This window comes from Metopolophium dirhodum, chromosome 1, assembly GCF_019925205.1.
Source record: "Metopolophium dirhodum isolate CAU chromosome 1, ASM1992520v1, whole genome shotgun sequence".
In the NCBI taxonomy this organism is placed as follows: Eukaryota; Metazoa; Arthropoda; class Insecta; order Hemiptera; family Aphididae; genus Metopolophium; species Metopolophium dirhodum.
The window spans coordinates 149434355-149459791 of record NC_083560.1 but is presented as its reverse complement, the minus strand read 5'-3'; the positions used below and the strand labels follow the sequence as shown (position 1 = coordinate 149459791).

General features: G+C 28.5%; 4 protein-coding genes and 1 pseudogene across 4 annotated transcripts in view; 3 read left to right on the top strand and 2 right to left on the bottom strand.

The window, feature by feature from the left end:
* Positions 1-744, bottom strand: LOC132933357 (uncharacterized). The gene has a single exon (XM_060999652.1). It carries the CDS (start codon positions 742-744, stop codon positions 1-3), a length of 744 nt encoding a protein of 247 aa, XP_060855635.1.
* A 1769-nt stretch (positions 745-2513) lies between these two features.
* LOC132933356 (SCAN domain-containing protein 3-like) lies at positions 2514-3848 on the top strand. The gene has a single exon (XM_060999651.1). The coding sequence runs from the start codon at positions 2514-2516 to the stop codon at positions 3846-3848; it is 1335 nt and encodes a 444-aa protein (XP_060855634.1).
* A 281-nt stretch (positions 3849-4129) lies between these two features.
* The window catches only part of LOC132933354 (putative nuclease HARBI1), a 41950-nt gene continuing 20642 nt past the window's right edge, over positions 4130-25437 (top strand). The window contains exon 1 of the mRNA XM_060999650.1: positions 4130-4417. Within this exon, the coding sequence (XP_060855633.1) occupies positions 4130-4417 (288 nt within the window). The remainder of the gene's footprint in view (positions 4418-25437) is intronic.
* On the bottom strand, positions 7691-17129 carry LOC132936790 (zinc finger MYM-type protein 1-like; annotated as a pseudogene).
* On the top strand, positions 17263-19188 carry LOC132936783 (uncharacterized). The gene is made up of 6 exons (XM_061003549.1): positions 17263-17417; positions 17483-17687; positions 17766-17963; positions 18055-18251; positions 18347-18486; positions 18944-19188. The coding sequence occupies exons 1-6, from the start codon at positions 17263-17265 to the stop codon at positions 19186-19188; spliced, it is 1140 nt and encodes a 379-aa protein (XP_060859532.1).

Below are 25437 nucleotides of genomic sequence, written 5' to 3'. Positions count from 1 at the left end.
CTACAAATTATTGATGTCTTGAGATGACTTGATTTTTACGATTTTTGAGTTTTCATTTTTTCTCACAAGAATATCTCCATTGGACACCCAGACAAATTTGTATTCTTTTGTTGTAGCAGCTACTTTCGTTTGATAAAAAAGTGTTATTCTGAGTTTCGTGAGTCTCTCATTCGCATAAATATTTTCTTTGTGCCACTCATTACTCATTTTTTGAGTTGTTAGTTTATTGGACTTCACGTTGCGAATTAAATTTTTTTTCATTTCAAGTTTAGCTAACTTTGCTACAATTAAACTGCGTTTAGATATAGACGTGTTTATTCTATAGGCTTCAATAACATCAATTTCAGTATTTGTTTTCTTACCAATTTCTTCAACAATTTGTTTACAGTTTTCACTTTGAGTTTTCGGTATACCAGTAATATCCACTGATATTCCTAAGTTGTACTGTTCTATTTCATCAATTTTTGATTTTAAGATATCAACTTCTTCCGATAGACGTTTATTCTCTATTACTATTTTCTCGTTTTCAATTTTAATATTTTTTATTTCAATGATTACATTATCAAGTTTGTTACTAATATTATCAAACTGTGCGCTCATAAACGATACCGACTTCATAAGTTCTTCAATGTTTTTTTCCATTGAAGAACCAAAATTTATTTCAGCAGCGTTTGATTTTGGAGACTTGCATGTAATAGTTTTGCAGTTTGTACAGGTGAATCTATTTTTTGTATTGTTCGACATTTTCTTAAAGTTTTGCTCAGAATATCCAACGAAATAAAAGTGAGTTATATCTTAACATATTGAACATTCAAGTATATCTTCATTATGTTTTAATTTTTCCTGGCATTTAACAAAGGTTAGTTGCATTTTAAATTGATTATTTAGTATTATTAAAATAAAAGTAAAACATATGGCACTAAAACAATTTTATTTGAAACGCACATATAAGATCATAGACGTGCACACGGGGGGTACAGGGTATGCAACTGCACCCCCAGCGAGTTCATTTTAGAAATAGATTGATAGATAAATAATATTTTTTAAATTTATAATTTTTTCAAGCCCGCGGTCACATGTAAGTGCAGCAGGCTGGTATGTACGATACACGGTTAAAATCGTTTTCTGTTATCGCGGCTCGATTGTCGATAGTTAGGTATCGTAAAAGTGGCTACACCAAAAGTTATTTATAACTATTATTAATTGTGATAACTGATAATAGAACACATTAGTGACTGTTGTTGTTTACTGTAAGAATCCCTGTCAGCGTAGTCGTAGTGCAAAATAATTATTTTATGGTGGGTAGTGTACTCGCGTGTTTAATATATTAATTATAAAGAAGTTTAGTAGGTAAACAGTATATTTAAGTATTTAACTATAGTTACGTGATATAAAATTTAAAATGTCACGAAAAATAATGTCAACAACCTTGTATAACTTTTTTAAGCATTCATCACCAAAACAAATAAAAACTGGTAAGTTATATGATGTTATGCTGTTAATTGCAATAGGTTGCCTACACAGTTATTTTTATTACCATTTTTTTCATTTTAGATGTAAATGAAAAAAATCTGCCTTCCAGTTCTATTAGTGATACTAATGACACTGAAATTAATTCCTTGACTACAGGTAACTATTATAAAATATTATTTTATTAGATTTTTATACATAAAAGTAAATTTTAGATTTTTATTTTCATAGAATTGTTCATGTATTATTAAATATTTATTTAGATTTAGTATAAAAATGAAAATTTTGGAAATTAATGATAATAAATTTGTTTCTAAATTATTGTATTTGAACTATCATCAGGGTTAGAAATTTAAATTTAAAAACTAAAATATCTACTTACTTTTATTTATGTATTTGCACTAGAAATCATTATTTTATAATAAATCAAATGTTATAACCAATGCCTTAAATTCTACAAATAAATTAACAATGTTACTTGGTACAAATTAAAAAAATGTATTTACTATAGTTAAAAATGATTTTATTATTTTTGCCATTTTTTCATTTTATAGATGTAAATGGAAAAAATCTGCCTTCCAGTTCTATTAGTGATACTAATGACAGTGAAATTAATTCCTTGACTTCAGGTAACTATTATCAAATATTATTTTATTAAATTTGTGTACATAAAAGTAAATTTTAGATTTTTATTACTATAGAATTGTTTATGTATTATCAGATAAAATATGTGACCCATGTGATCCAGTGAATGCATTACCCAAGTATCAGCTTGAAAAAAAAGAAAGAATAATGAAAGGACCCTTCTGTCCTATATTAGAAGTTTATCCTTTGGAAACACTTTAAGAAGTTTTAATAAGTCCTGGTATTTAAGTTGGTTAGGTTAGGTATATTGGTTGGAATATAGTCCCAAACTTGACCGTGCATTTTGCTTTCCATGCCGTGTGTTCGTGGCATCTTCAGGACTTAATGCGGGATATACTGACTTAGCATTTACTCAAGTAGGATTTAAAAATTGGAATAATGCTACATCAAAATTTAAAATGCATCAAAACACAAAAAATCATATTCATAATGTAAAAGCACATAGTGATTTTTTAAATGGTAAATCTATTAACATTGTTCTTGATGATTGTAAGACATTATTAATTAGTCAAAGAGAAAAACAACGACAACATAATCGAAGTATAATGCAGCGATTGATTGATGTAACACTTTGTTTGGCAAAAAGTGGGAAACCTTTTAGAGGTCATCATGAGAATATGTCTTCTGTTTCTAAAGGATTATTCCTGGATTTTATAGATGTTTTAAAAAAGTATGATAATGTATTAGCAAATCATTTAGAGAAGGGTGCCCTCAATGCAAAATATTTAAGCAACCGTATACAAAATGACTTATTAATATGCATAAATAATGTTATGAAACGTACAATTCAATCAAAAATAAAAAATCGGACAGTATCTAACATGACTGATGAGACTTCAGATGTAGGGCATCATGAACAAATGTCAGTGATAATAAGGTACTTTGATGAAGAAAAGTGCCAACCAATAAAGCATTTCATTGGTCTCCAACGTCTACTTTCTGTTACTTCTGAAGCTATATTCAATAGCTTATCTATCCAAATATCTAATTTAAACATTGAATGGAAGTCAGTGATAGCAGTTTGTTTTGACGGAGCATCTGCAATGTCAGGGAAATTTAAGGGCGTACAAGCAAAAGTTAAAGAACTTAACCCAAACATCTCATATGTTCACTGTTATGGACATTGTTTGAATTTGGTATTGGTCGATTGTTTGAGTATTAAAAACCGTGTGATATTTGATTTTTTTGGGTGTGTCCAATTAATATTTAGCTTCATAGAAGGAAGTCCTAGTAGACATGCTGTTTTGGAACGTATTGTCCAAGAAACAAATATTAAATTGAAAACGCTTAAGTCTCTGTCAACTACAAGATGGACTTGTCGATCTGAAGCAGTTTCAGCAATAGAAAAAAATTATAATTCTCTGTTACAATGTCTTATAGAAATTTCTAAAACAACAACACAATCTGATGTCAGACTAAAAGCAAATGGAATAATATACCAAATGAAAAGTTATAACTTTATTTTTGCGTTATATGTGATGAAACCTCTTTTGGCTCAAATTCAAATAGTGAGAGCTAAATTACAGACTCGTGATTTAAATTTGTTATCTGCTGTAAAAATTGTTCAAGCATTAAAGAACACTTTAATAAGTCTAAGAAGTGATGAAGATGAATATTGTAGACTGTGTGATAAAGTTCTCGATGTATGTAATGCATATCAGATACCAATACCTAATGTTAAACATAGAAGAGTATCTAAAGCCGGGTTTACACGACGCGAATCTGATGCGTGAGGCAAGATTTACGAGGCTGCCTCGCGAGGATGTTGATTCTTTTAACTATTTACACGATGCGTATCAGATGCGCGAAGCTAGGTGATTCAGGGTGAGCCATCAGTTTATGTGAGGCAACGATGGCGCCAGTACCTCCAGTTGCAGCTGCGTGGTTTGCTATTATTGCAATGCAAGTTTAAAAAAAAAAGAAAAAAAAAGAAAAAATGCAAAGTTAACGACGTTGGTGGTGCAGAAATTTGTTTCATCAACGGTTGCAGTATGGCAATCGACTTATGAAAGATATGCAAGTCGAACTTGTTGATAACATAATTAAAAATTTTACTCGTATGACATTGGAGGATTTCAAATATCTTGCTTCACTGGTCTGTCCAAAAATCACAAGAATGGATACTAACATGAGAGAAGCAATAACTGCAAGAGAAAGTTTGGCTCTCACAATGAGATTCCTTGCCACAGGTGATTCATTTACAAGTCTGCAATATCTATTCAGGATTTCAAAGAGTACAATATCTGGAATAATTCCAGAAGTATGTGATGCAATAAATGAGTCACTTCAAGAATATATTAAGGTATGTATGTTTACATATTTAATTATTTCTTTATTTTAAAATTAAAGTGTTCAAAAAAATAAATTAACTTTATGTAACTTAATAGTCAATAAAAAAAAAAATGTAAAATTATGTTTTCAAATTTTAATAATTACATCTTAAATAATAAATTGCCTCTTTCTGGGTAGTGTTCAAAAAAAAAAAACTAACTTCATATAACTTAATAGTTAATGAAAAAAAAAATGTAAAATTATGTTTTCAAATTTCATATAACTTTATAGTTAATAAAAAAAAAAATGTAAAATTATATTTTAAAATTTTAATAATTACATTTTAAATAATAAATTGCTCGTTTCTGGGTTGTTCTGGTCTTGCGGTGTTTCATCAGTTGTTGATGGAAGCAACTGGGAAACAGTTGGTTGCGAGGATGGAGTCGGAGTTTGGGAGGACCCAAGGTTTGAGTCATACACGGAGTGCTGTGTACTTGTGGTCCAGGGTGACCCATGTGATATACTATATTCTGCCGAGCTTGAGCTTCCATATCGTTGAGGGGGTGCATCGGGCATAAAGTACTGTGGCTCCGTATTGGTGTATGACAACATCCCCATATCGGCATTGAACAAAATATTTGAAAATGCCCTTTTAACCAGTATGCAACCAATGTACTGTCCATAACTGTTATATGGGTTACTCATTACGTCAACAGACGATTTTAAAATTTCAAAAGACTCTTTGATAAGCTGAGAATCTTCATCTTCATCAACCTTTTTTGTTTTGACCGAGCGTCGTTGTTTTGTACCCTGTTGTTTACCACTGGTATTGGGAGATACAATATCAGATGATATAGTATCGGTATTACCTATTGTTGGTTCCGCAGTTGCTCCTATTTCTTCTTAAAACATAATAATATAATCTACCAAAAAAAGAAATAAATAAATACATTCATAAGATTATTATATTAAATTTAAAGTAATATTTTATTTATAATATAATATAGTATAATAATAATAATTTATTTTATTCAATTTTTAGAGTAAATACCTATTTTAATTTATTTATAAAAAGTAAGACTCATTTATTTTAGATAAAACAAAATTCAATTATTTAATAACTTAAAATTAAAATTCAATAAAAAATATATATTTAAAACGAAAAAATATATGTTATTTTTTTTTTATTTTACATAATATAATACTATACACAATATACATTAGGTGTCGTTATTTTATTATAATAAAAAAAAAAACAAACTAAATTTCCTTTTTTTTTTTTAATTATTTAATAGACTGATATATTATTCACAAAATCAACTAAAAAAATCAATTATTTTATGAATAGTCTAATTAACTAATTTAATCACTAAATAAAAAAGTATACCTAGCTCGAATATATAGTTTTATAACAATTCACAATTACTTTATCAAATCAAAAACATTATAATTATATATTATACATGCATTATCATACAAACACTTACTACGAGATTTTATTAATTTAGCCTTAAAAGAAATTAACAAAAATAACATAATTATTTAGTATATATAATATATATACAGATATAATTCATCATAAGAAAACAAATCATAATCAATCAACACTAATACAAATAACTATTGATCACATTTTTATATCAGTATATTAAATAAAATCCAATTGGCTTTTCATCAACCTTTCAATTAACAAAAAAATCTAGAAAAAAACTCTCCATAAATAAAATTTTTGTATTTTTATATTATTCTTCTAATATATTTAATAATAAATCTCACATATGCAAAAATCCGACCAAACCCACCAGGATAATTTTAAATTCCCAGATATCGATTTTACCGCTATCTCAACAAGTTGGATAAATAAATGTAATAAAGAAAAATTAATTATTGAATTATCTAGAAGACACCTAATAAAATAACAACTGGTTTGGTTCCAGAACTAAAAGCTAGACTACAAAAATATTTAAAGGGGGAAGCCATTTCAGACGATTTCGATACACAAATAACTAATATAACATTTATCTCGGAACCAATTGACAAATCTAACGATAATATAATAAAACACAACATGCCTGACAATAAAAAACCATATTTCAAACCAAGCAATTTCACAGGTTCGATTTCTGAAAATATTGACACTTTTCTAAAAAAATATGAAAGAGCTGCCATCATAAATGGTTGGACTGAAGCCGAAAAAACTCAATATATCCCTGTATTTTTGGAAGGTTCTGCCCTTACTTTTTATGATAACATAATAGATAGTGGTGAAGACCTAAAATGGGCTGATCTAGAAAAAAAATTTAGGCTAGAATTCGAACCAATAGCACAGACCGATATGCTCCGACTAATGTTAGAAAAACGTAAACAGCTCCCAGACGAACACACGGTATCTTACATTAACGATGCTGAATCATTATGTAGGCGCATTGATAGTAAAATGTCACAAGAGGAAATGGTCCGCAGTATAATGAAAGGCTTAAAACCCTCCATAGCACGATACATAGGAATAATGGGAAATGAAAATTTAACAGAATTAAAAAGTAACGTGCGGAAATATGAAATGGTCGAATTTATGATAACAGGTGACACTCCTAAAACTTCACTTGATTTCGAAACAGAAATAATAAAATCTAAACTCCAACAAATTAACACAAATAAAACTACAAAAGAAAATGAATTAGATAAATTACGTGAAGAATTAAATAACTTAAAAATGATGTGTGGCCAACTTATAAACAACACCAAAATAACATAGAACAAAACAATTAACACACACTCAACAATAAACAAAATCAAAACAAACTTAACAATCAACAATGGCGTACACAAGAACCTCAAACATATAATACATTATATAACAATACACCATATTGGAACCATAGGCGCAACTAGAGCTTATATTTTGGGGGGGCTAAAAGTACCAAGACAACACAGACCCGCGGGGGCTACGCCCCCCACACCCCCGTATTCACCATAATTTACGTTAATAATACATATAGGTGTACAAATTCGACTCTAGTTTTATTTTTATTTTAATACAAATTTTCTGTCTTTAATACAATACATATCTAAAACGTCTTCATTATTCAATGAGTTAACAATATCTCTCTCAATATTCAGAACTGCCAAATTAGAGAAACGGTCTTGAAGCATACTGGTTCGTAACCAATTTTTGATACGCCTCATGGAAGAAAACGATCGTTCGCAAGTGGCTGAGCTTATTGGAATACTTATTGCTACTTGCAGTAACTTATAAAGATTGGGATAAACATGTTTTTCGATCACTTTGCTAATGTCATTAATATCAAAATCCGGTTTTATGGTAATCATGCAATTTCTTGCTACATTCATTTCTGATTTTAAAGCATGAATATCTATCATTAAAACATCCTAAAACAATTAAAATCACAATAAAATTATTTAGAAAAAAATATTATCAAAAAATGTAATATTAACCTTGTAATGATTTATAAAATATGAACTTTCAACAAAATCCATTTTAATAAAACTTTCAACAGAGCTTGCCATAAGTAAACTCTCTTTGGAGAATCTATACTTGAGATGTCTTACAATAGAATCAATAATAGGCATGTAGGCTACTCTTTGCCAGTATATTTCAACCGTAGTGTTTGAATCTACTACTTCATTTTCTGCTCCAGTAGTTACAAACACCACATAATCATGAAGATTTTGAGTTTCTCTTCTTTGACGTTTGGATCCTTTTATTACAAATTTAAACAGAAATATAAATTGAATTACTTTTAAAATAAACATTATTTAATATACAAATATAATTACCCATAGTTGGAATTTGTAAGTTAATATTATTTTCATCAGCAAAATTAACTATTTTTTTCCAAACATTATGGAATTCCTCATCTGTTCTTGATGTTTCAAATGTTTTTATAACGGACTCAATAATATTTTTAGATTTACCAAGTGTTGCTGTTTTACTTTGTAAACTATTACTTAATATGTTCATTATACTCAATACATCTTTAAGAATAATAAGAAAAATAATGAATTCACATTTCTGTATAGAACTTAATATGCCTAAAAAATTTTAATTATTTTATAATTATTAAATTGAACAGTTATTATGTTATTAATTTATTACCAATAGCTTGAGCAATATCTTTATCAGATTGTTCATCAATTTCATTTTCAAGGTATTTAACAATTGCATTAAAATTATTTAACATAGCCTCGCAATTTTTGTACCTGCAAACCCATCTAGTATCGCATACTCTTAACATATTGCCTTTTTTTAAACCTAATTTAGATTGAATGTCACATAACTTTGAATTATTTAAAGGTCTTGAAAAATGGACATATACAGCTTCAAGTACGTTAAATATTGTACGAGCTCCCTAAGAAACAATGACAATCTATCATCTATGTAGTTTAAAATTAATAATATTTATAAATTTAAGTATCATAGGCTTACCTTAATATTTTTACACGTATCAACAACAATTAAGTTTAGTTGGTGTGCCATGCAGTGGGTGTAAATAGCACATGGATAAAAGTCTTTAATTTTTGATTGGACTCCATTAAGATGCCCTGACATGACACTTGCACCATCATATGACTGTGCAATAATCTTAACAGCATTCATATCAACTTTATGCTTTTCAAAAAAATAAAATATGGCTGAAACTATGTGACTAGCGTCTTGCCCAGTTGATACATTTACAAATCCCAAAAAGCGTTCAAAAACTTGAAATTTAACTGAATATCTCACACAAATTGAAAGCTGCTCTTCTTTAAAACATCTATGTTTAAAAAAAATATGAACATTGATAAATTATATAAAGTTTTCAAGAAGTACCTGTTACATAGAGTTGTTAGTAGGTAATTATTAGCATACCTTGCTTCATCACACATTATTGCAAAAAAAACCCGTTTCCGTTATCTGTTTAAATATTTCTTTGTTTACTAAGTTTGCACAGATGTCAATTATATCTTCTTGAATTTGCCAACTAGTTAAGTTTATTTTTCTCTCATGTATTTCGTTGAAACTTGGAAGGTGTTTGGCAAATAGTTCACACATTTCTTTAAAATTTCCTAAAGAAGTAGGTTACATAAATAAATTGAGATATTATAAAATTTTTATTTTAACTAAGTAATATTTTCAAGTAATTTAATTTAAAAGTGAGAAGTATTCAAATGTATAACCTTTATTTGTTGATTTAAATGATTCTTCGTGACCTCTAAATGCAATTCCTTGTTTGCTCAGGTATAAAACTATATCTATTAACTGAGATACATATTTTCTATTTTTTTCTATTAAAACTTTATTGGCTGTACACATTTTTGATAAAACAGACCCTGACTTTTTACTGAATACATATTCAGACAATCTTACAGTACTTTGTACATGTATTTTAGTACCAGCATGAGACGCTAATTTTGAAGATATCTGTAAATTGTTTTAATTAAAAAAATAAAATGATTGTAATAGATGTCACATATGACATATCTAATTACTGAGTAATAGGTATAAGATTATGAATTAGAAGAACTTGCTTTTTTCCAATTATTAAACCCAGTTTTGATAAATGTATCTTCAGTATAACCAAAATTGTTTGCAAACATGCGGCAAGCATAACAAAATACAGCATTTTTCTTGATACTATACTCTAACCACTCAAAATTAGCATAATAAGAAGATGAAAATGCGCGATTTTGTGAACCAAATTTTGATTTTGGATATTCCTAAGCAAAGCAAAAGCCATAATAAACGATATTAAAATTCAATATACTTATGAAAAATTCAAATATGATAATTAGTCATTAGTCATTACTCATTGCAGCACTGTTATAATTTTTAAATTAATAAATAATAGTTATAAGCAATTGTACCTAATGTTTGTACTAACTACTAAGTACCAAATGTAATTTAATATTTACCTTTTGTATTGGTCTATTCGGTCCAGATACTAAATCACCTAGATCATCATTAAATGTGTCTCCGGAATAAGCTACATTGTTGTGAATATCAGCACTAGAATTATCTGCAGTCTCCGAAATTAAAATAATGTCGTTAAAAGCACTTGATGTTGTAGGATTATCAATATTTTGATCATTTTCTGGTGTACTTGTCGCCGTTGTCGGAGTGTTAGATTTAGACTTATTGAATTTGAAAATGTTAAAAATGTCACGTTTTTCCATATTAAATAAATAGAATAAAAAGTAAAAAAGGTGGATAAGTGGATGTTGCTCTGCTGTACAGTAGGTTACAAGTGGGTCACTGTAATGGATGGTGTTAAATTTGAATTCAATGATATAATATCATTGTATAAGAAAAACGATTCTGAGCGAAAACGGTCAGTCAGCCTATGATTTTACCAAGTATATTTGATGATATTATTGTGAATAAAGTAATTTATATATAACCTATTTACTCGGAGCCTTGTTTTAAATTTTCAATCTTTAGCCATAAAAGTTAAACATTTTATACATTTTTAACCAGAAAATAATTAATAAATTATAAATTTGATAAATGTTGTCAAAATTTGAACTTTAAATGCTTATAAAAAAAAATTGTGCATATGTATTTTTAATATTTTTCAACTGCTATTAGAACGATATATCAGGAGCCTTATATTAAATTTTCACGCTTTTTTACCCAACAAATAAAAATTTATTGATATTTATAGAAAAAAAAACTAAAAAAATTGAAAACTGACAATGTCCGTAGACAGCTCAAAAAGAGTCAAAATATTTTCAACATTTTATGGTGTATAGAAAATGCTAATATAAACATTCAGTGAAATTTTCAAGTATCTACAGTCATTCGTTTTTTAATTACAATAAAATAAGAAAATTGTTACATGAGAAATCGAGTAAATATCAAATGTTGTAAAAATATAAATTTCAGACGCTCATAAAAATTTAAATTAAGTTTCTTCTAGACATTTTTTTTTTGATAAAGGTAGACAAACTTATGAGTAATCTTATATTACATTTTCAAATCTTAGATTTAAAAAGAAAAATTTTTATGAATTCTCATCAAAATAATTTGCTATTTTTCGTGATTTTCCGTATTTTGTCAAAATTTGAACTTTAAACGTGTATAAAAAAAAACTGTGACTAAGGATTTTTAATTTTTTTCATCTGCCTTTGAAACAATAACCTAGGAGCCTTCTATTAAATTTTCAAGCTTTTTTACCCAATAAATAAAATTTTATTGATATTTATAGAAAAAAAATTTAAAAAAACTGATAACTGACAATGTCCGTAAACAGTTCAAAAAAAGTCAAATTATTTTCAAAATTGTATTGTGTATAGAAAATGCAAATATAAACAACCAGTGAAAATTTCATGCATCTACGGTCATTTGTTTTAGAGTTACACCAATAACCAAAATCGATTTTGTTAAAAATCGATTTTGCGTAAAAATTCCCGTTTTTCCTTAATTTTTCTTTTGTTTTTCACATCGCTTTTGAAAACTACTGGGAAATTAAAATTTTGACCTCCCCAATGCACCAACGATATTCACTTTCCCATCGAACAAGATACTGAAGTCGAAAATCGAAGCATTATTTCGACTACTTATCGTGTACACAGACACAAAAAAAAAAAATAAAAAAAAAAATAAAAAAAAAAACACACATCATTGTAAAATCAATACATTCATCGTTTCACTCAGAATCTAAAAAAATATTTATTTATAATAAGCGTTAAAATAATAAGAATTCACACTTTTGAAAGATTCACGTCCCACGAGGTTGTTAATGAATAAAATATAATACGATTGATTTCTGATAAAATAAAATATATAATACGGGCAACAGGCTACGGGCGTCGGTCACCGTGTTCACGTGTTGTAAAACTGTACATTGTACAAGTGTACAACAATATAATGGTTCATGAGATACTCAAATGTTAGCAGCTGATAGAGCTGTTGACGAAAATACAAAGTCATGTGGAAAAACCCTGTTATACACTTTTTATAGTTACACTGAATAACAAATAATTTTCAAACTTAATAATTATTTTGTTTAAATATTGAGATTATAGATATAGATGATAAAATTTAATACATTTTATCACAAAAATTACAAAATCCTGAGATTCAAAATTTTTTTTATCAGAGGGGCTATGAAAATATTTAGGGGGGCTTAGCCCCCCCAAGCCCCCACCTAGTTGCGCCTATGATTGGAACACGAATCCAACACCATATAACCAATCATATCACCCATCAAATCCGATAAACAATACGTCACAAATAAACTATTCACCATATAATTATAATGATTTTAACATTCAAAAAAAACAATGCTCAATCTGCTCCAAAACTAATCACTCAGAAGATAAATTTTTTTTTAGAAATAAACCACGCCCATCAATGTGTCAAATTTGTAATAAATTCGGGCATACCGCTAACAATTGTAATCTATACATTAACAAGTCAAAAAACTAAATGCAAGGTTAAACATGGCTGATAATTGTTCACCTTCAATTACAGCATCCTCGTATCAACAAATAAATAAAATTAATTGTTCACCCGATGCCCTTTACATCGAAGCTGAATTCAATAATATCACTTTACCAATAACAGTTGACACGAGGGCAAACATATGTTGTATTCGACAAGAATTATTACCCTTAGAATATACAATAACGCCAAGCACTATACACCTATCAGGACCACATAATAAACCACTATGCGTGGCAGGTTTAACAAAAATCAAAATCAAAATTAACAAATGCAACTTCGATGTAGAAACCTACGTTGTCAAAAATCTATCTAGCGCAATAATACTAGGAAATAATTTTTTAATAAAAAACAATGCCTTAATCGATTTTAAAGACAATAATATTATTCTAAATAATAATTTAAACATTCAGCTAAAAATTAACTACATAAACGCGATAAACTGTATAAATAATACCGATAATATTATAGAAGTAAAAAGTAACATATTTAATTGCCCAGATAACTTCGCTATAGCACACTGTATATCTACTGACCTCAAAATGAATAAGGGTATAGCAAATTTAATATGCAAAGTATACGGTGACACCAGACCACAACTTGCATTACAAAAGATAAATGTGGGAAACACCATACCTATAAACAGCAATCATAAAACTATATTTCATTTAATAACAAAAGTATTACACTATCACAAGCCTAAATATGAAGACCTAAAATCTTCAATTCACAACCTAAAAATTGAAGCCATAAAGCTAAATATTTCAAAAATTGCAATGCCCACACTAGCATCGGGGCTAGACAAACTAAATTGGTCCGTTGTAAAACAATTACTATATTCAGAGTTTCAGAGGGGCTATATTTTAGCCGAAAATATTAAATCCGACAGTATTATAGCCGACAGATATTACGGCCGACAGTATTTTAGCCAACAAATATTACGACCGACAGTATTTTAGCCGACAAATATTACAACCGACAGTATTTTAGCCGACAAATATTACAGCCGACAGTATTTTAGCCGACAAATATTACGGCCGAAAAATATTTGCATCGAACCGTATTTTAGCCGACAATTATTTACCCCGAACCGTATTTTAGCCGACAAATTTTTACGCAGAACCATATTTTAGCCAACAAATATTCGTGATAAGATATTATAGTTGAAAATATAAAATGATAAAGACCTGGGTTGAAAGACGGCGGCATAAAATGTGTTGCCAACATTTAATTTCTTAAAATTATATTTTTGTATGTGAGGTTTCATCATTGTTCCACTGAATGATAATTATTATATTATTTGATAATAATTATATTTTATTTAAACTATATACCACGATTTAAAATAATATACTATATATACTGTATATCTTAAATCGTGCTATATACCCATAGATAATAAAGATATCTTTATTATCTATGTATATACCACGGTTGTCGGGTTGTGGCTGGAACAGAATTACAGATTTTGATAACAGAGAGACATAAATTTTTCGAATATTTAAAAATTAAATAACAGCATTTTCAACATACAAATACAAAAATCTTAATATAAAATATCTAAAAACCTAACTACTGCTTATAAATTATAACTACAAGTTAGCAATACTAACTTAAAAATAAATAAATTAATATAATAATTGCTTAAGTTGTATACTACCGACGTACCTACCTAATACCTATTGATTGTAACATCTTATAATACGTGTTTTGGGTATGACATTTAATTTTAAACTTTTAATTGAATTCTGATTGTATCAAATTTGTGATATTTGTGTTTTTAGACGGCTTATTATGCATAGATTACTATTACCACTACCCTACCACCACACTCATTTGCAGGCCGTACTTCAAAATATTTTTAATATCACAAAAATATTGAGTTATAATGACACAGCCCACAAGTGTAGAACAAATTGGAAATGTATCCCTCATACAGATTTTTTACTGCCACTAAAATAAACATTATTATTTATATGTAATATTATACCTACTCAGCAACCTAATATTTTATAATTGGCAAGAAGACATACATTTGCACCACTAAACACATTATCTTTCTTGAATTACTGTTAGAAGCAATCATAATAAAATAAACCACTGAGTTTATAGTTTAAGTTAATTTTATTAAAAATATTATCGATTTCTTGTGTTAAATTAACAAAATTGTTTTAATACTACTTATATTAATTAAACAAACAAATCTGAATTATTTCAGTACACACTATGCTATGTTAATAACTATCAGGCACAGCATTAGAACTTTTTTGCAGGGGGTTCTGAGTGGTTCAGATACATTTTGTACATGAACAAAAACAGACTGGTTTTTTCATAAGATACAGTGATTACTAAAATGGTCTATGGTCGAAATACGTGCGATCATTTTTTCGCCCGTAATCGGAGTAGCAAAAAGTTGAAAAATACATTAAGTGATTATTCGTATAACCAGACGTTTTCTTATAGTATACGTCTGTATAACATTTTAAGTAATAAATATTTTGAACTTTTTTTCGCATTTATTTTAGTAGGCGTGTAGCTCATTATGTATTATTATAAATCGATAGGTATATAAGAATAACAAATTAAAACCTATAAAATAATAGGTCAATACACTCTAATATATATATTTGAGCAAACAACACAACATTGGATATACATTTTGAAGTACTAGTACCTTCAATATGGGTTGTATCGTCTTGTAATCTTTGAGGCTCAATGCAGTGGCCCCTCTAGATCAAATTTATGTTCTCAAAAAAACCGTGTATCGTATTTAAGTTTGAGAAATTAGCAAAACAATATTTCCCGCCAATTTTTATTTTGAATAATTCAAATTTTGAACACGTAATTTACCTAATTAATAATTGAGATAAAAAAACTATTACTGGCTATCAAATGATCTAGGTACGCTTCTGCTTCGGTCCTTGAAGGTTTCATAACGATAGAACTTATATTGAATGACTTAGGTTTTCGATATAATACGAAATTGAAAAACCTATCTAAAAGCTTAAATTCTTCAATAAAAGTCCTATCGTTATGAAACCTTCGAGGATCGAAGCAGAAGCGTACCTAGATCATTTGATAGCCAGTAATAGTTTTTTTATCTCAATTATTAAGTAGGTAAATAAAGTGTTCAATATTTGAATTATTCAAAAAAAAAATTGACGAGAAATTTTGTTTTTCTAATTTCTCAAACTTAAACACGATACACGGTTTTTTTGAGAACATAAATTTGATCTAGAGGTGTCACTGCATTGAGCCTCGAAGATTACAAGACGATACAATCAATCTACATGCTATTTTAACTGAATATGGACATTTTGTATACACCATATAATGTTCAAAATATTTATTGAAGAGTTGGAATATACCAATTATATTTTTTAGTCCATAATTGACAAATGTACAACATAGCAAAAACTGTTTTGCGTGGGTAAGAACCGAAAAAGAGAACTTTGGCTATGTAATATCGATTTTATTTATTCGTTATCGGTTAGGTTATTAAAGTTTGAAAAATAAAGGATTTTGAAACAATAAGAACTTTTTTCGTATAAGTGATATCGAAAAAATAAAAACGATATTGCACAGCTAAAGTTCTTTTCACGTGGTGAAAATTTCGTTTCTTAGTTATGTAACCTTCTCGGTTTATTCCCCGTGCCAACACGTTTTTGAGTAAGACAGAGACAACACAATATGCGGGTACGACGTCTAGACGTCTAGACTAATTTCGAAGTAATTAAATAATTATAATGTACAAGATGTTATGATTTTATAAAAATACAAATCACAAAAACGCGTTTTCCTCAAAATCGTTCAACTAGAGGCGTTTTTACTTATGACGGCAGTGTTATACAACAGTATTTGTATTCAGTGTATTCAACCTAAATATTGATTCATCGTAATTTGTTTCTACATTTTTGTACTTGTCATTTGATCATTTAAATACAATTCCATTTTACTTGATCATTTTTATTTAAATAAAATTTATTAAAATTATTTTACCTTGCTTTGCTTGCTTGTTTGTTTTATTTTTTTTTTTTGAATTGGAACACGAAGGATTTCACTATAAAATAAATAAAACTCGTGGAGGTAAACGGTAAGTCAAGATCAAATTTTCATTATTTTTTTTTTTATTAAAAAATTACAGTTATACATAACAAATGGTTAGTTAAAATGTTGTCCCTAACATAATTATTACAGTTACTATATCTGTGCTACACCTAATGTGTACTGCAAAGGCACAGCTATACAAATGGAAAATGGCACTATTATAGCTAAAAAATCTCACACTCATGAAGCTCATGGTCCAATGTTTAATGAGCAAGAAGTTTCAAAGACAGAGACTACGCCTCTAAAAGTTATATATGATGAAGAAATAGTTAGGTATGGGTAATTTATAATGTATTTTAAAATTGTTAAATGCAAACAATATTTTTATGAAACATAAATTTGATAGGAATCCGGATGCGGCTTTTGTGTATAGTTGGCCTACAGCGGAGTCTTCCATTCGGCAGTCACGAAGAAGTGTTTGTCCAGCAGTACCATCCACATTACGCGAGTTAGGGGAATACTTGGATATGAATACTGATAGGTAAGATTATATATTAATAAAATTAAAAATTATTGATTGTTGTAATTTAAATATCTCATTTACAGGTATCAATGCAACTATAATTTTTACCAGGAATGGATAGTGGACAATGATGGAAAGTATAGCGGGATGTTTACGTTCCAAGAAATCATTAGTGCTGTAGTGCATCAGGGGGCCACGGAACTACACGCTGATGCAACGTTCAAAGTAGTGCCGTCAATGCTTCATTGTAGACAACTGTTTATGTTGCATTTGATCCTGCAAAATCACGTAAAAAAAAATTATTAATTACCATTCATTTAAATTTATAAATTACAAATATTAAACTACCTACATGCATTTGTCTAGTCTGTTCCTGTATGCTTTGTATTGATGGAAGTAAAGACTGAGGCTGCATATAAGAAAGTTTTGGAAAGATTTTCTCGTAAATTTCACGAAGTCAGACCATTGACAATCACGATTGACTTCGAAACTGCACTCCGCAACGTCTTCTCTGATGTATACCCTGAAGCGACAGTATCTTCGTGTTGGTTTCATTTTGTACAGGTTTGACATTTTTCTTGTTTCATTTATTTTATTTTAACATTCCCCATTAATTATAATTAAAGTAATTTATTATTAAAAATAAATTATTTAGAGTTTGCAGAAAAATATAAAGAAGATGGGCTACTCAAACCACGTACAACAGCACAGAGAAGCTAAAATGTGCTTGAGAATGTGTGCAGTATTAGCACTATTGCCTGCTTATCAGATCGAGCAGGGTTTTCAAGACATAAAAATGCATGCCCAAAATAATAGTGTTTTGATACCGAGATTTTTTACATATTTTACCAGGTAAATTGAGTATAATAATACACATGAGTTATATGTTTTATTATCATTGGAGAATAAAATGTTCTCAATACAACCTAATAGTTTCAATTTTATAGTTTTTGGCTAACTCGCAAAGGCCCAGAGTGTTTTTCGGTTTACAACCAACCACGCCGAACGAACAATAATGTGGAAAGTTTCCATTCGAATCTTAAACAGACTTTTCAAGTGTCACACCCAAATTTGTGGAGAATGTTGGGTAAGTTTTTTTTGATTTATTTTTCATATAAAAAAAAAATATTGTTTATCATGGGGATACAAAATATAAATAGTATAAATCTCTTCAATTTCTGTTAGAATCTGAAAATAAATAAAAATTGGCTTTCATTAATAATAGTCAAGTCTTAGAATTATATATATTTCTAGTAACCCAGAAATAGCTATATACTTATAATATGTATTATGTATCCATGACCCATGTACCTAGGTTATAAGACATTTTACTTTATTTAATAATTTAGTAACTATATTTTGTGCATACTATTTGGCAGGATTGTAGAGCATATAAATCTAACACCTTATGAATAGTAATTGTTAGTTTAACACCAATGACTAAAATCGTAAATGTATGTAGATGTAGATTAATTAATATTACTAAATTAAAATGAATGTCCTTTGGAAATAAATAACTGAAATCAAATTTTGTGTACGCCTAGATCACTTGAAAAATATATCCATTAAGCAGCATATTGTGATTAATCAATTGGCAGCAGGAATGGCTACAACACGAAACACTAAATTCAAATTTATTTTAAATAGCTTGCGTATAAAGCATGCAACAGCTCTACTTGCTACAGGAGCAATAACAATCAAAGAATTTTTGCTCCAGTGCTCACACTGTGTGGATGGATATCTCACCAGAGAACTAAATTGGCATGATGCTACCGATGGTTATTATTAATGGACAATAATTGTTTAAAAGTTTTGTTTATTGAGGTACGATGCATTCGTATTTAAATTGGGCCACTACAATATCAATCTTGATATTATAATATTTATTTGATTATTTGCAGTTCGATTTCGTTATATTCCAAATACTATCAAAAACGAATTCTTAAGGTGCATATAACTGTGTTTTACCCTATATATTATATTATTAATAATTTTAGATATATATATATATATATATAACATTTATAAATTATGTATGTGTATTGTATCACATAAAAATGCTTCTTAAAAGTTATGAGAATGAAAGTGAAGTAGACCCAGGATACAATTTACTAGCATAAGTAATAACACCATTAGGAGCCACTACAATAAGTCCTTTCAATGTATTTTAATGTTTATATGAACTATACTTCCGTCAATATTTAGTCCAGTAGTAGTTTAGGAATATTGAATGAAATTTCAGTACAGTCTAATGTTATTCAACAATTTTTAAAATTATTGAAACATTCTGGCAAGCAATAATTTTGGTTGAAGTTAACATACAAAATGTCATGAATAACACTAATTAATGTTAAAATAGTACTACCAACAATGGATTCACTAGTTTTAAATCTGGCTAAGCTAAATTCAATCTTAATTGTATTAAAATCATGAGAATTTGGTCTTTAAGACAGAATTTTTCAACTTTCCAGCTATAAAAATAACTAAAATTAATTTTTGAACATAAATCAATAATTGTATCAAACATAGATTTAAGTACTAATACTTAATTTAAGTACTAATAGTAGAATTCAAACAATATGTTATTAGATTCAAGAGAATGGTAACCAAAAGGATGATTTCTTAGGAAGGATTCTTCTTTTTTTAAATCTTCAATTTCTTTTTGAATTAAATACATTTCTGCTTGATGAGTTACACTGGTTTTGGATGTTTTAATATTTGTTTCTGTTTCAATAATATTTCATTTTCCTGTGAAAATTATGTATTTTTTACTTTTTTACGCCTTAAAACAGAAGTAGAATTTTAGTTTTTAATACCAATATAATTGTAATTTAACAACACAAATATGCAAGTATCATATAATTATGTTTACTTATTCATTCATTTACTTATCGAGCTGAAAAGCTTTATTCTAACCCAATTCTACACTACACATTTATTTGTGATAAAACAATTATAAGTAATAATAATAAAATATATATTTTACAAAATAAACAGTTATACATTGTATAGAAAAATATAGTATAAATTAGATTGCAGCACCCCATATAAGCAAAGCTTGTGCTGGGGGAGCAATTCTTATCAATACAATATTATTAGAATACATAATTTAAGACCATTATATTATATAACACTCATTTGACCCAAAACTCTATTATGAATAGGTATAAAATGTTTATTTTTCTAAAGTTCCACTTAATTAAAAATATACCTAAAATCATTTACTTTTAGTTCTTTATAAATTAATGTGATACTTGTATGAATTGATAAATTAAGTAGATATTTAATTATGCAGTTCATAGTTACTATTAATGTGGATAGATGATTATTGAAAGTTCCTCCCCAAATTCAAATACCATAAGTATAAATAGATTGTACCATTGATTATAAATACTATAGATAGCCCACTGCTATAGAAAATATGCTGCGCCGTAATTACTCCCGATAGAGAGCGCTAAGGAATTGGCCTGTAATAAAATAAAATAATTATTTCTAATCGTCATTATCGTCGCCGACCGCCGCCGAGGACAACCGTTGTCGTGCGTTGTCGTGTGTCGTCGTCAAACGGCAAACGTCGTCGCCCGTCGCAGTCGTTGAGTGATTGCAATATTATTGCATTCACAGAATATGACAGATCCGACGCCGATAGCGGCCAGAATACGAACGGTCTGTTCGCAGTTTGCTCACATAAAAAGTTTTTCCCTTTAATTCGATTACCTAGGTACTCATTTATGTACATTTAAAATACTTTTCAAATACGTAAAAACTAAATTCACATTCATAATATCACAAAATAATAATAATATTTAATTAGGTTCACTAAAATGTTTTTCGATTTAACGATTAACACAATTTGTACACTGAAATACTAAATACATCGTTAGTCGTTACCCTGCAAAATAAATAATGTAACATTCATCCGACTTTATTTTTTTTACTGTCATTGACTTAAATTACCATTGTACTTACCTCTGTGACCACCTATAAGCCAATGATTAAGCGTATTTTACAATTTATTGTTTTATTAAAATTTAACTTCTAATAATGTTTAAACAAAAATAATATATTTTTTTCATAATAAAAATTACAAGAAGATTTTTAAATTAATGAAACAAATAACAATTGAGTTTATCTTCAACTCTATTAAGATACAAAAAATATTACCATTTTAAATTTTTTTTTGTACTAATAGATAATATAATAAATAGGTATAATAAATTACTTAGATATTTTGTAAAACCCGAAGTTTATCTGCATTTTGCATTGATCGCTTTCCGCTGTTTGCATTTAGCCACTTGCATTCTTTGTATAATTTAGTTCTTAAAAGAAGTTCAATAATATATTGAAAGTGTTCTTTGCATGAATTAGATTGTAAAATTGAATATTTGTCCTCTATTTTAGTTTCTGCTTTAGAAATTAATTGCGCTAATAATTTTTTGTTGCACTTCATTTCATCAAAATTATTTTTAAAAACATTTAAACATATAGTAGATATATCTAACAATATATTTGTTGGTGCTTTTAATCCATATCCTTGGTCTGTATAATCATACGTTTTGTTATGTAATAAAAGTTGATTTTCGTCATTTTTATTTGTTTTTGTTATTAAATTTAATTTGCACATTTCACAATTGAATTTTTGAATGCATTTTTTTGCCAAGTAACCAGCAAAATATGTTATGCTACAAGTCTCCAACGATATTGGTGTTGCCTCGAAAGTTGTTTTAGGGCTACCAGAAGTTTCTGAAAAACTAGAAACTGATTCGAGTGTTTCATTTAAATCTTCGACTACTACTGGCCCCGGTACTACAGTTACGTTTTCTACATCAGCAGTGGTTAAGTAATTGTCGTCATCATCCTCACAGTTGCTGCAACACGTTGAACATTGCATTAAACTGTAAGTGCATATATGACCAAAACAACAACGGAAAGTTCTGGCTGTGGGATTCCTGTTATATCCATTTTTTTGTCTCATTAATGAAAAAAAATTTTCCAACGCATCTTGTGTGAGACGGTTAGTCATTAAAAAGTAATCTTTTCCTGTAGGCTGAAATTGGCTCATATCTTCTTTTTCACTTTGAAATAGATTCATTATGGCGGTTGTTGACCAAATTATCCCGGTGAAACAAGGAGGAACACTGGTTTTATTTGTTTTTAAATTAATTTTTTTTGCATTTTTAAACATCAATCGAGCTTTCTCTAAATTTTGGAGTACATGTGTATTATTATCACTTATTGGCCTTTTATTAATATTACGATCGTAGAGATTTTTACTATTTGCTGCGTCGAACATATCATTTATAACGCTTATGAAGTTGGAGGTATTTATTGCCGTGTCAGATATCAGTTCACCAGTCGAGACACACGTTTTAATAGCAGCCGATACAGAGTTACTAAAAAGCTGAATCGCTAGTTTACATGTCATTTTCTGGAACGCATTTGGAGCAAGATGCGCTGGCGTTATTTTGGTCATAGCCCGAGCAGTATTTTTTATGTCTGTTTCGTAAGTTTTTCTAATGTCTTTGAATGATACAATGTTATTGTTAATTTCAAAATTACCGGACAACAGATTAATTCTTATACTTTTTACTAAATGTGGCATGTCATAAATTAAAAATATTTTTTTTCATTTATTATGGTAAATGGCCTATCTTCTGTTCCACCGAGTAATTTAAACATTCGTTGGTTTTGAGTACCTTGGTCACAAACAATAGTGGTCGGTATTAGGTTTAGTCTAGTCATAACTTTTTCCACACATTTCTTTATAATTATCACTAAATCATCACCTTTTACTCCGTTACCCGTAAAAAAATAACAAAATGGAAATTTCCATTTTTTATATAGTCCGCGTAGCATTATCACTAAAGCATGTGTTCCAAATGTAGGCGTTCGACCCAGAGGCCCTAAATCTTCAAAACCTTCGATTTCATCTAATATTTTATTGTACTCAATAGATTTCATAATAGAAACTTCGTCTAATAAAATAACGCACTTTTTTTCTTCGTACGTAAAGTCTGAGGTTTTAAGTTTAATTTGTTCCATGTACATAGATGGAAAACCGTGGAAAAATGAATTGAGTTCAACCAACGCTTTACAGTGCTTTTCCCCGGTAGTATAATGCCACTTTTACGCATATAATTGTAAGTGGATGGTGATTTATAATAAAGTGACAAAGCAATTTTTTTTTCTTGGGGAGACCATGGTTTTCGTTTTTTATGTAGAACTTGCATCATTGTAAGGGCTTTGGAATTTTTTGATGGAAATTTTGTTTTGTCAAAAAAATTTCGCACAACATTTTTTGACATATTTTGAGTTTTTTCATTTTTTTTTTTCAAAGCGCTTATTATAGCTCGTTTTCTTTTTAACATCCTTTGTAAACTGAATAACTTTTGTTTAAGAACAGATTCCGTGACCAATTTTTTTTTCGGTGATTTTTTTTGGGGAGTAGGAAATGAAATCAATGATGATACAAAAGATTTCGTAGTTGGTGTAATAGATAAACTTGGACTTTCATCGAACAAAAGCTGCTTGGCAACGGGGCTAATTGATCTCTGACGCCTATCATATTTACGTTTCGGTGTTAAGACTTCAAGCGATTCTGCTAATGTCAAATTATCTAAAAAACAATTTTTTTTTTGTTTACTGTAATATTTAATTTAGAAAAATCAGTTAGATGTTATTTACTAAACAAAACCAAAGACAGTTGCGTGCTCAAGGTGGGGAGTTTAGGGGTATTATAGCCCTCCCCCCATTGTATTTTTTTTCGCCGAATTATTATTATTTTTTTTGGCAAATTATTATTTATTAGATATTAGAGCTGTTTCAGAGTCATTACTTGTTATTAGTTATTAGCAAAAAGTTATTACTTATTATCAACTATAAACATTGACTATACGTCTATACTAATATAATATCAACAAAATTTAATTTGTTGGTTAAAAAAGCTTGAAAATTAAATATGAGGCTCCTAATACGTTGTTACAGTAGTAGTTGAAAAATATTAAAAATACAGTCATAATTTATTTTATAATCATTTGAAGTTCGAATTTTGACAAAATACGCAAAAATCACGAAAATGTGCAAATTGTTTTGTGTTAGAAATTCATACAAATAATACAAAATTCTTCAGAAGTTTGTCTAATTTTATAAAAAAAAAATGTCTACAAGAAAATCAAATTAAATGTTTACAAGCGTTTGAAATTCATATTTTTAGTTTTTACAACATTATTCACTCGCGCTTTCAGCTCATATAACGATTTCCTTATTTTGTTCCAATTCAAAAATGAATGACTGTAGATACTTGAAAATTTCACTGGATGTTTATATTCTCATTTTCTAAACACCATAAAATTAAAATATTTTGACTCATTTTGAGCTGTTAACGGACACTTTCAATTTTCAATTGTTTAATACAATGCTCCTGATATATTGTTACAATACTGTTTGAAAATATTAAAAATACATTTGCACAATTCAAATTTGGACAAAATTACATATTAAACCCTAGAATAACGATTTTAGTTACCTATTTAGTTATAGTTTAAAAATATTTTTCGTGGACAATTTACGTGGTTTTATGTGTTTAAGATGATACAAGTATATTATAATTTTATTTAATTTTAAGTATGAAACTATAAACAATTGAACATCTATACAAAAACCCAACATTTTTTAATTGTGTCAACATATTATGTACCTACCTGTAGCTACGAAGGTTTCTTTAAATTATTGGAACTGCCCTTTTTCAGTAACTGTATCTGCAGGATATAATGTGTAGTCCTTGTTTACACATTCTTCTGTATTCCAGACAATTTAAAATTACAATTTTAACAATTTTAACAATATTATTTTTTTTTATATCTTGTTGTAGTCTAACCTGGAATTATATTTTCCACAAGGAACCTTGGCGATCTCTTATTGGATAATTTACTAGAAGGTCCATTTAAAGGCACCGTCTTATGCGTTGCTGTAAAATCTTAAATAATGAATACTTAACTCAATTTTTTTTTAATAATGAAACATTATGTATACAATTCAA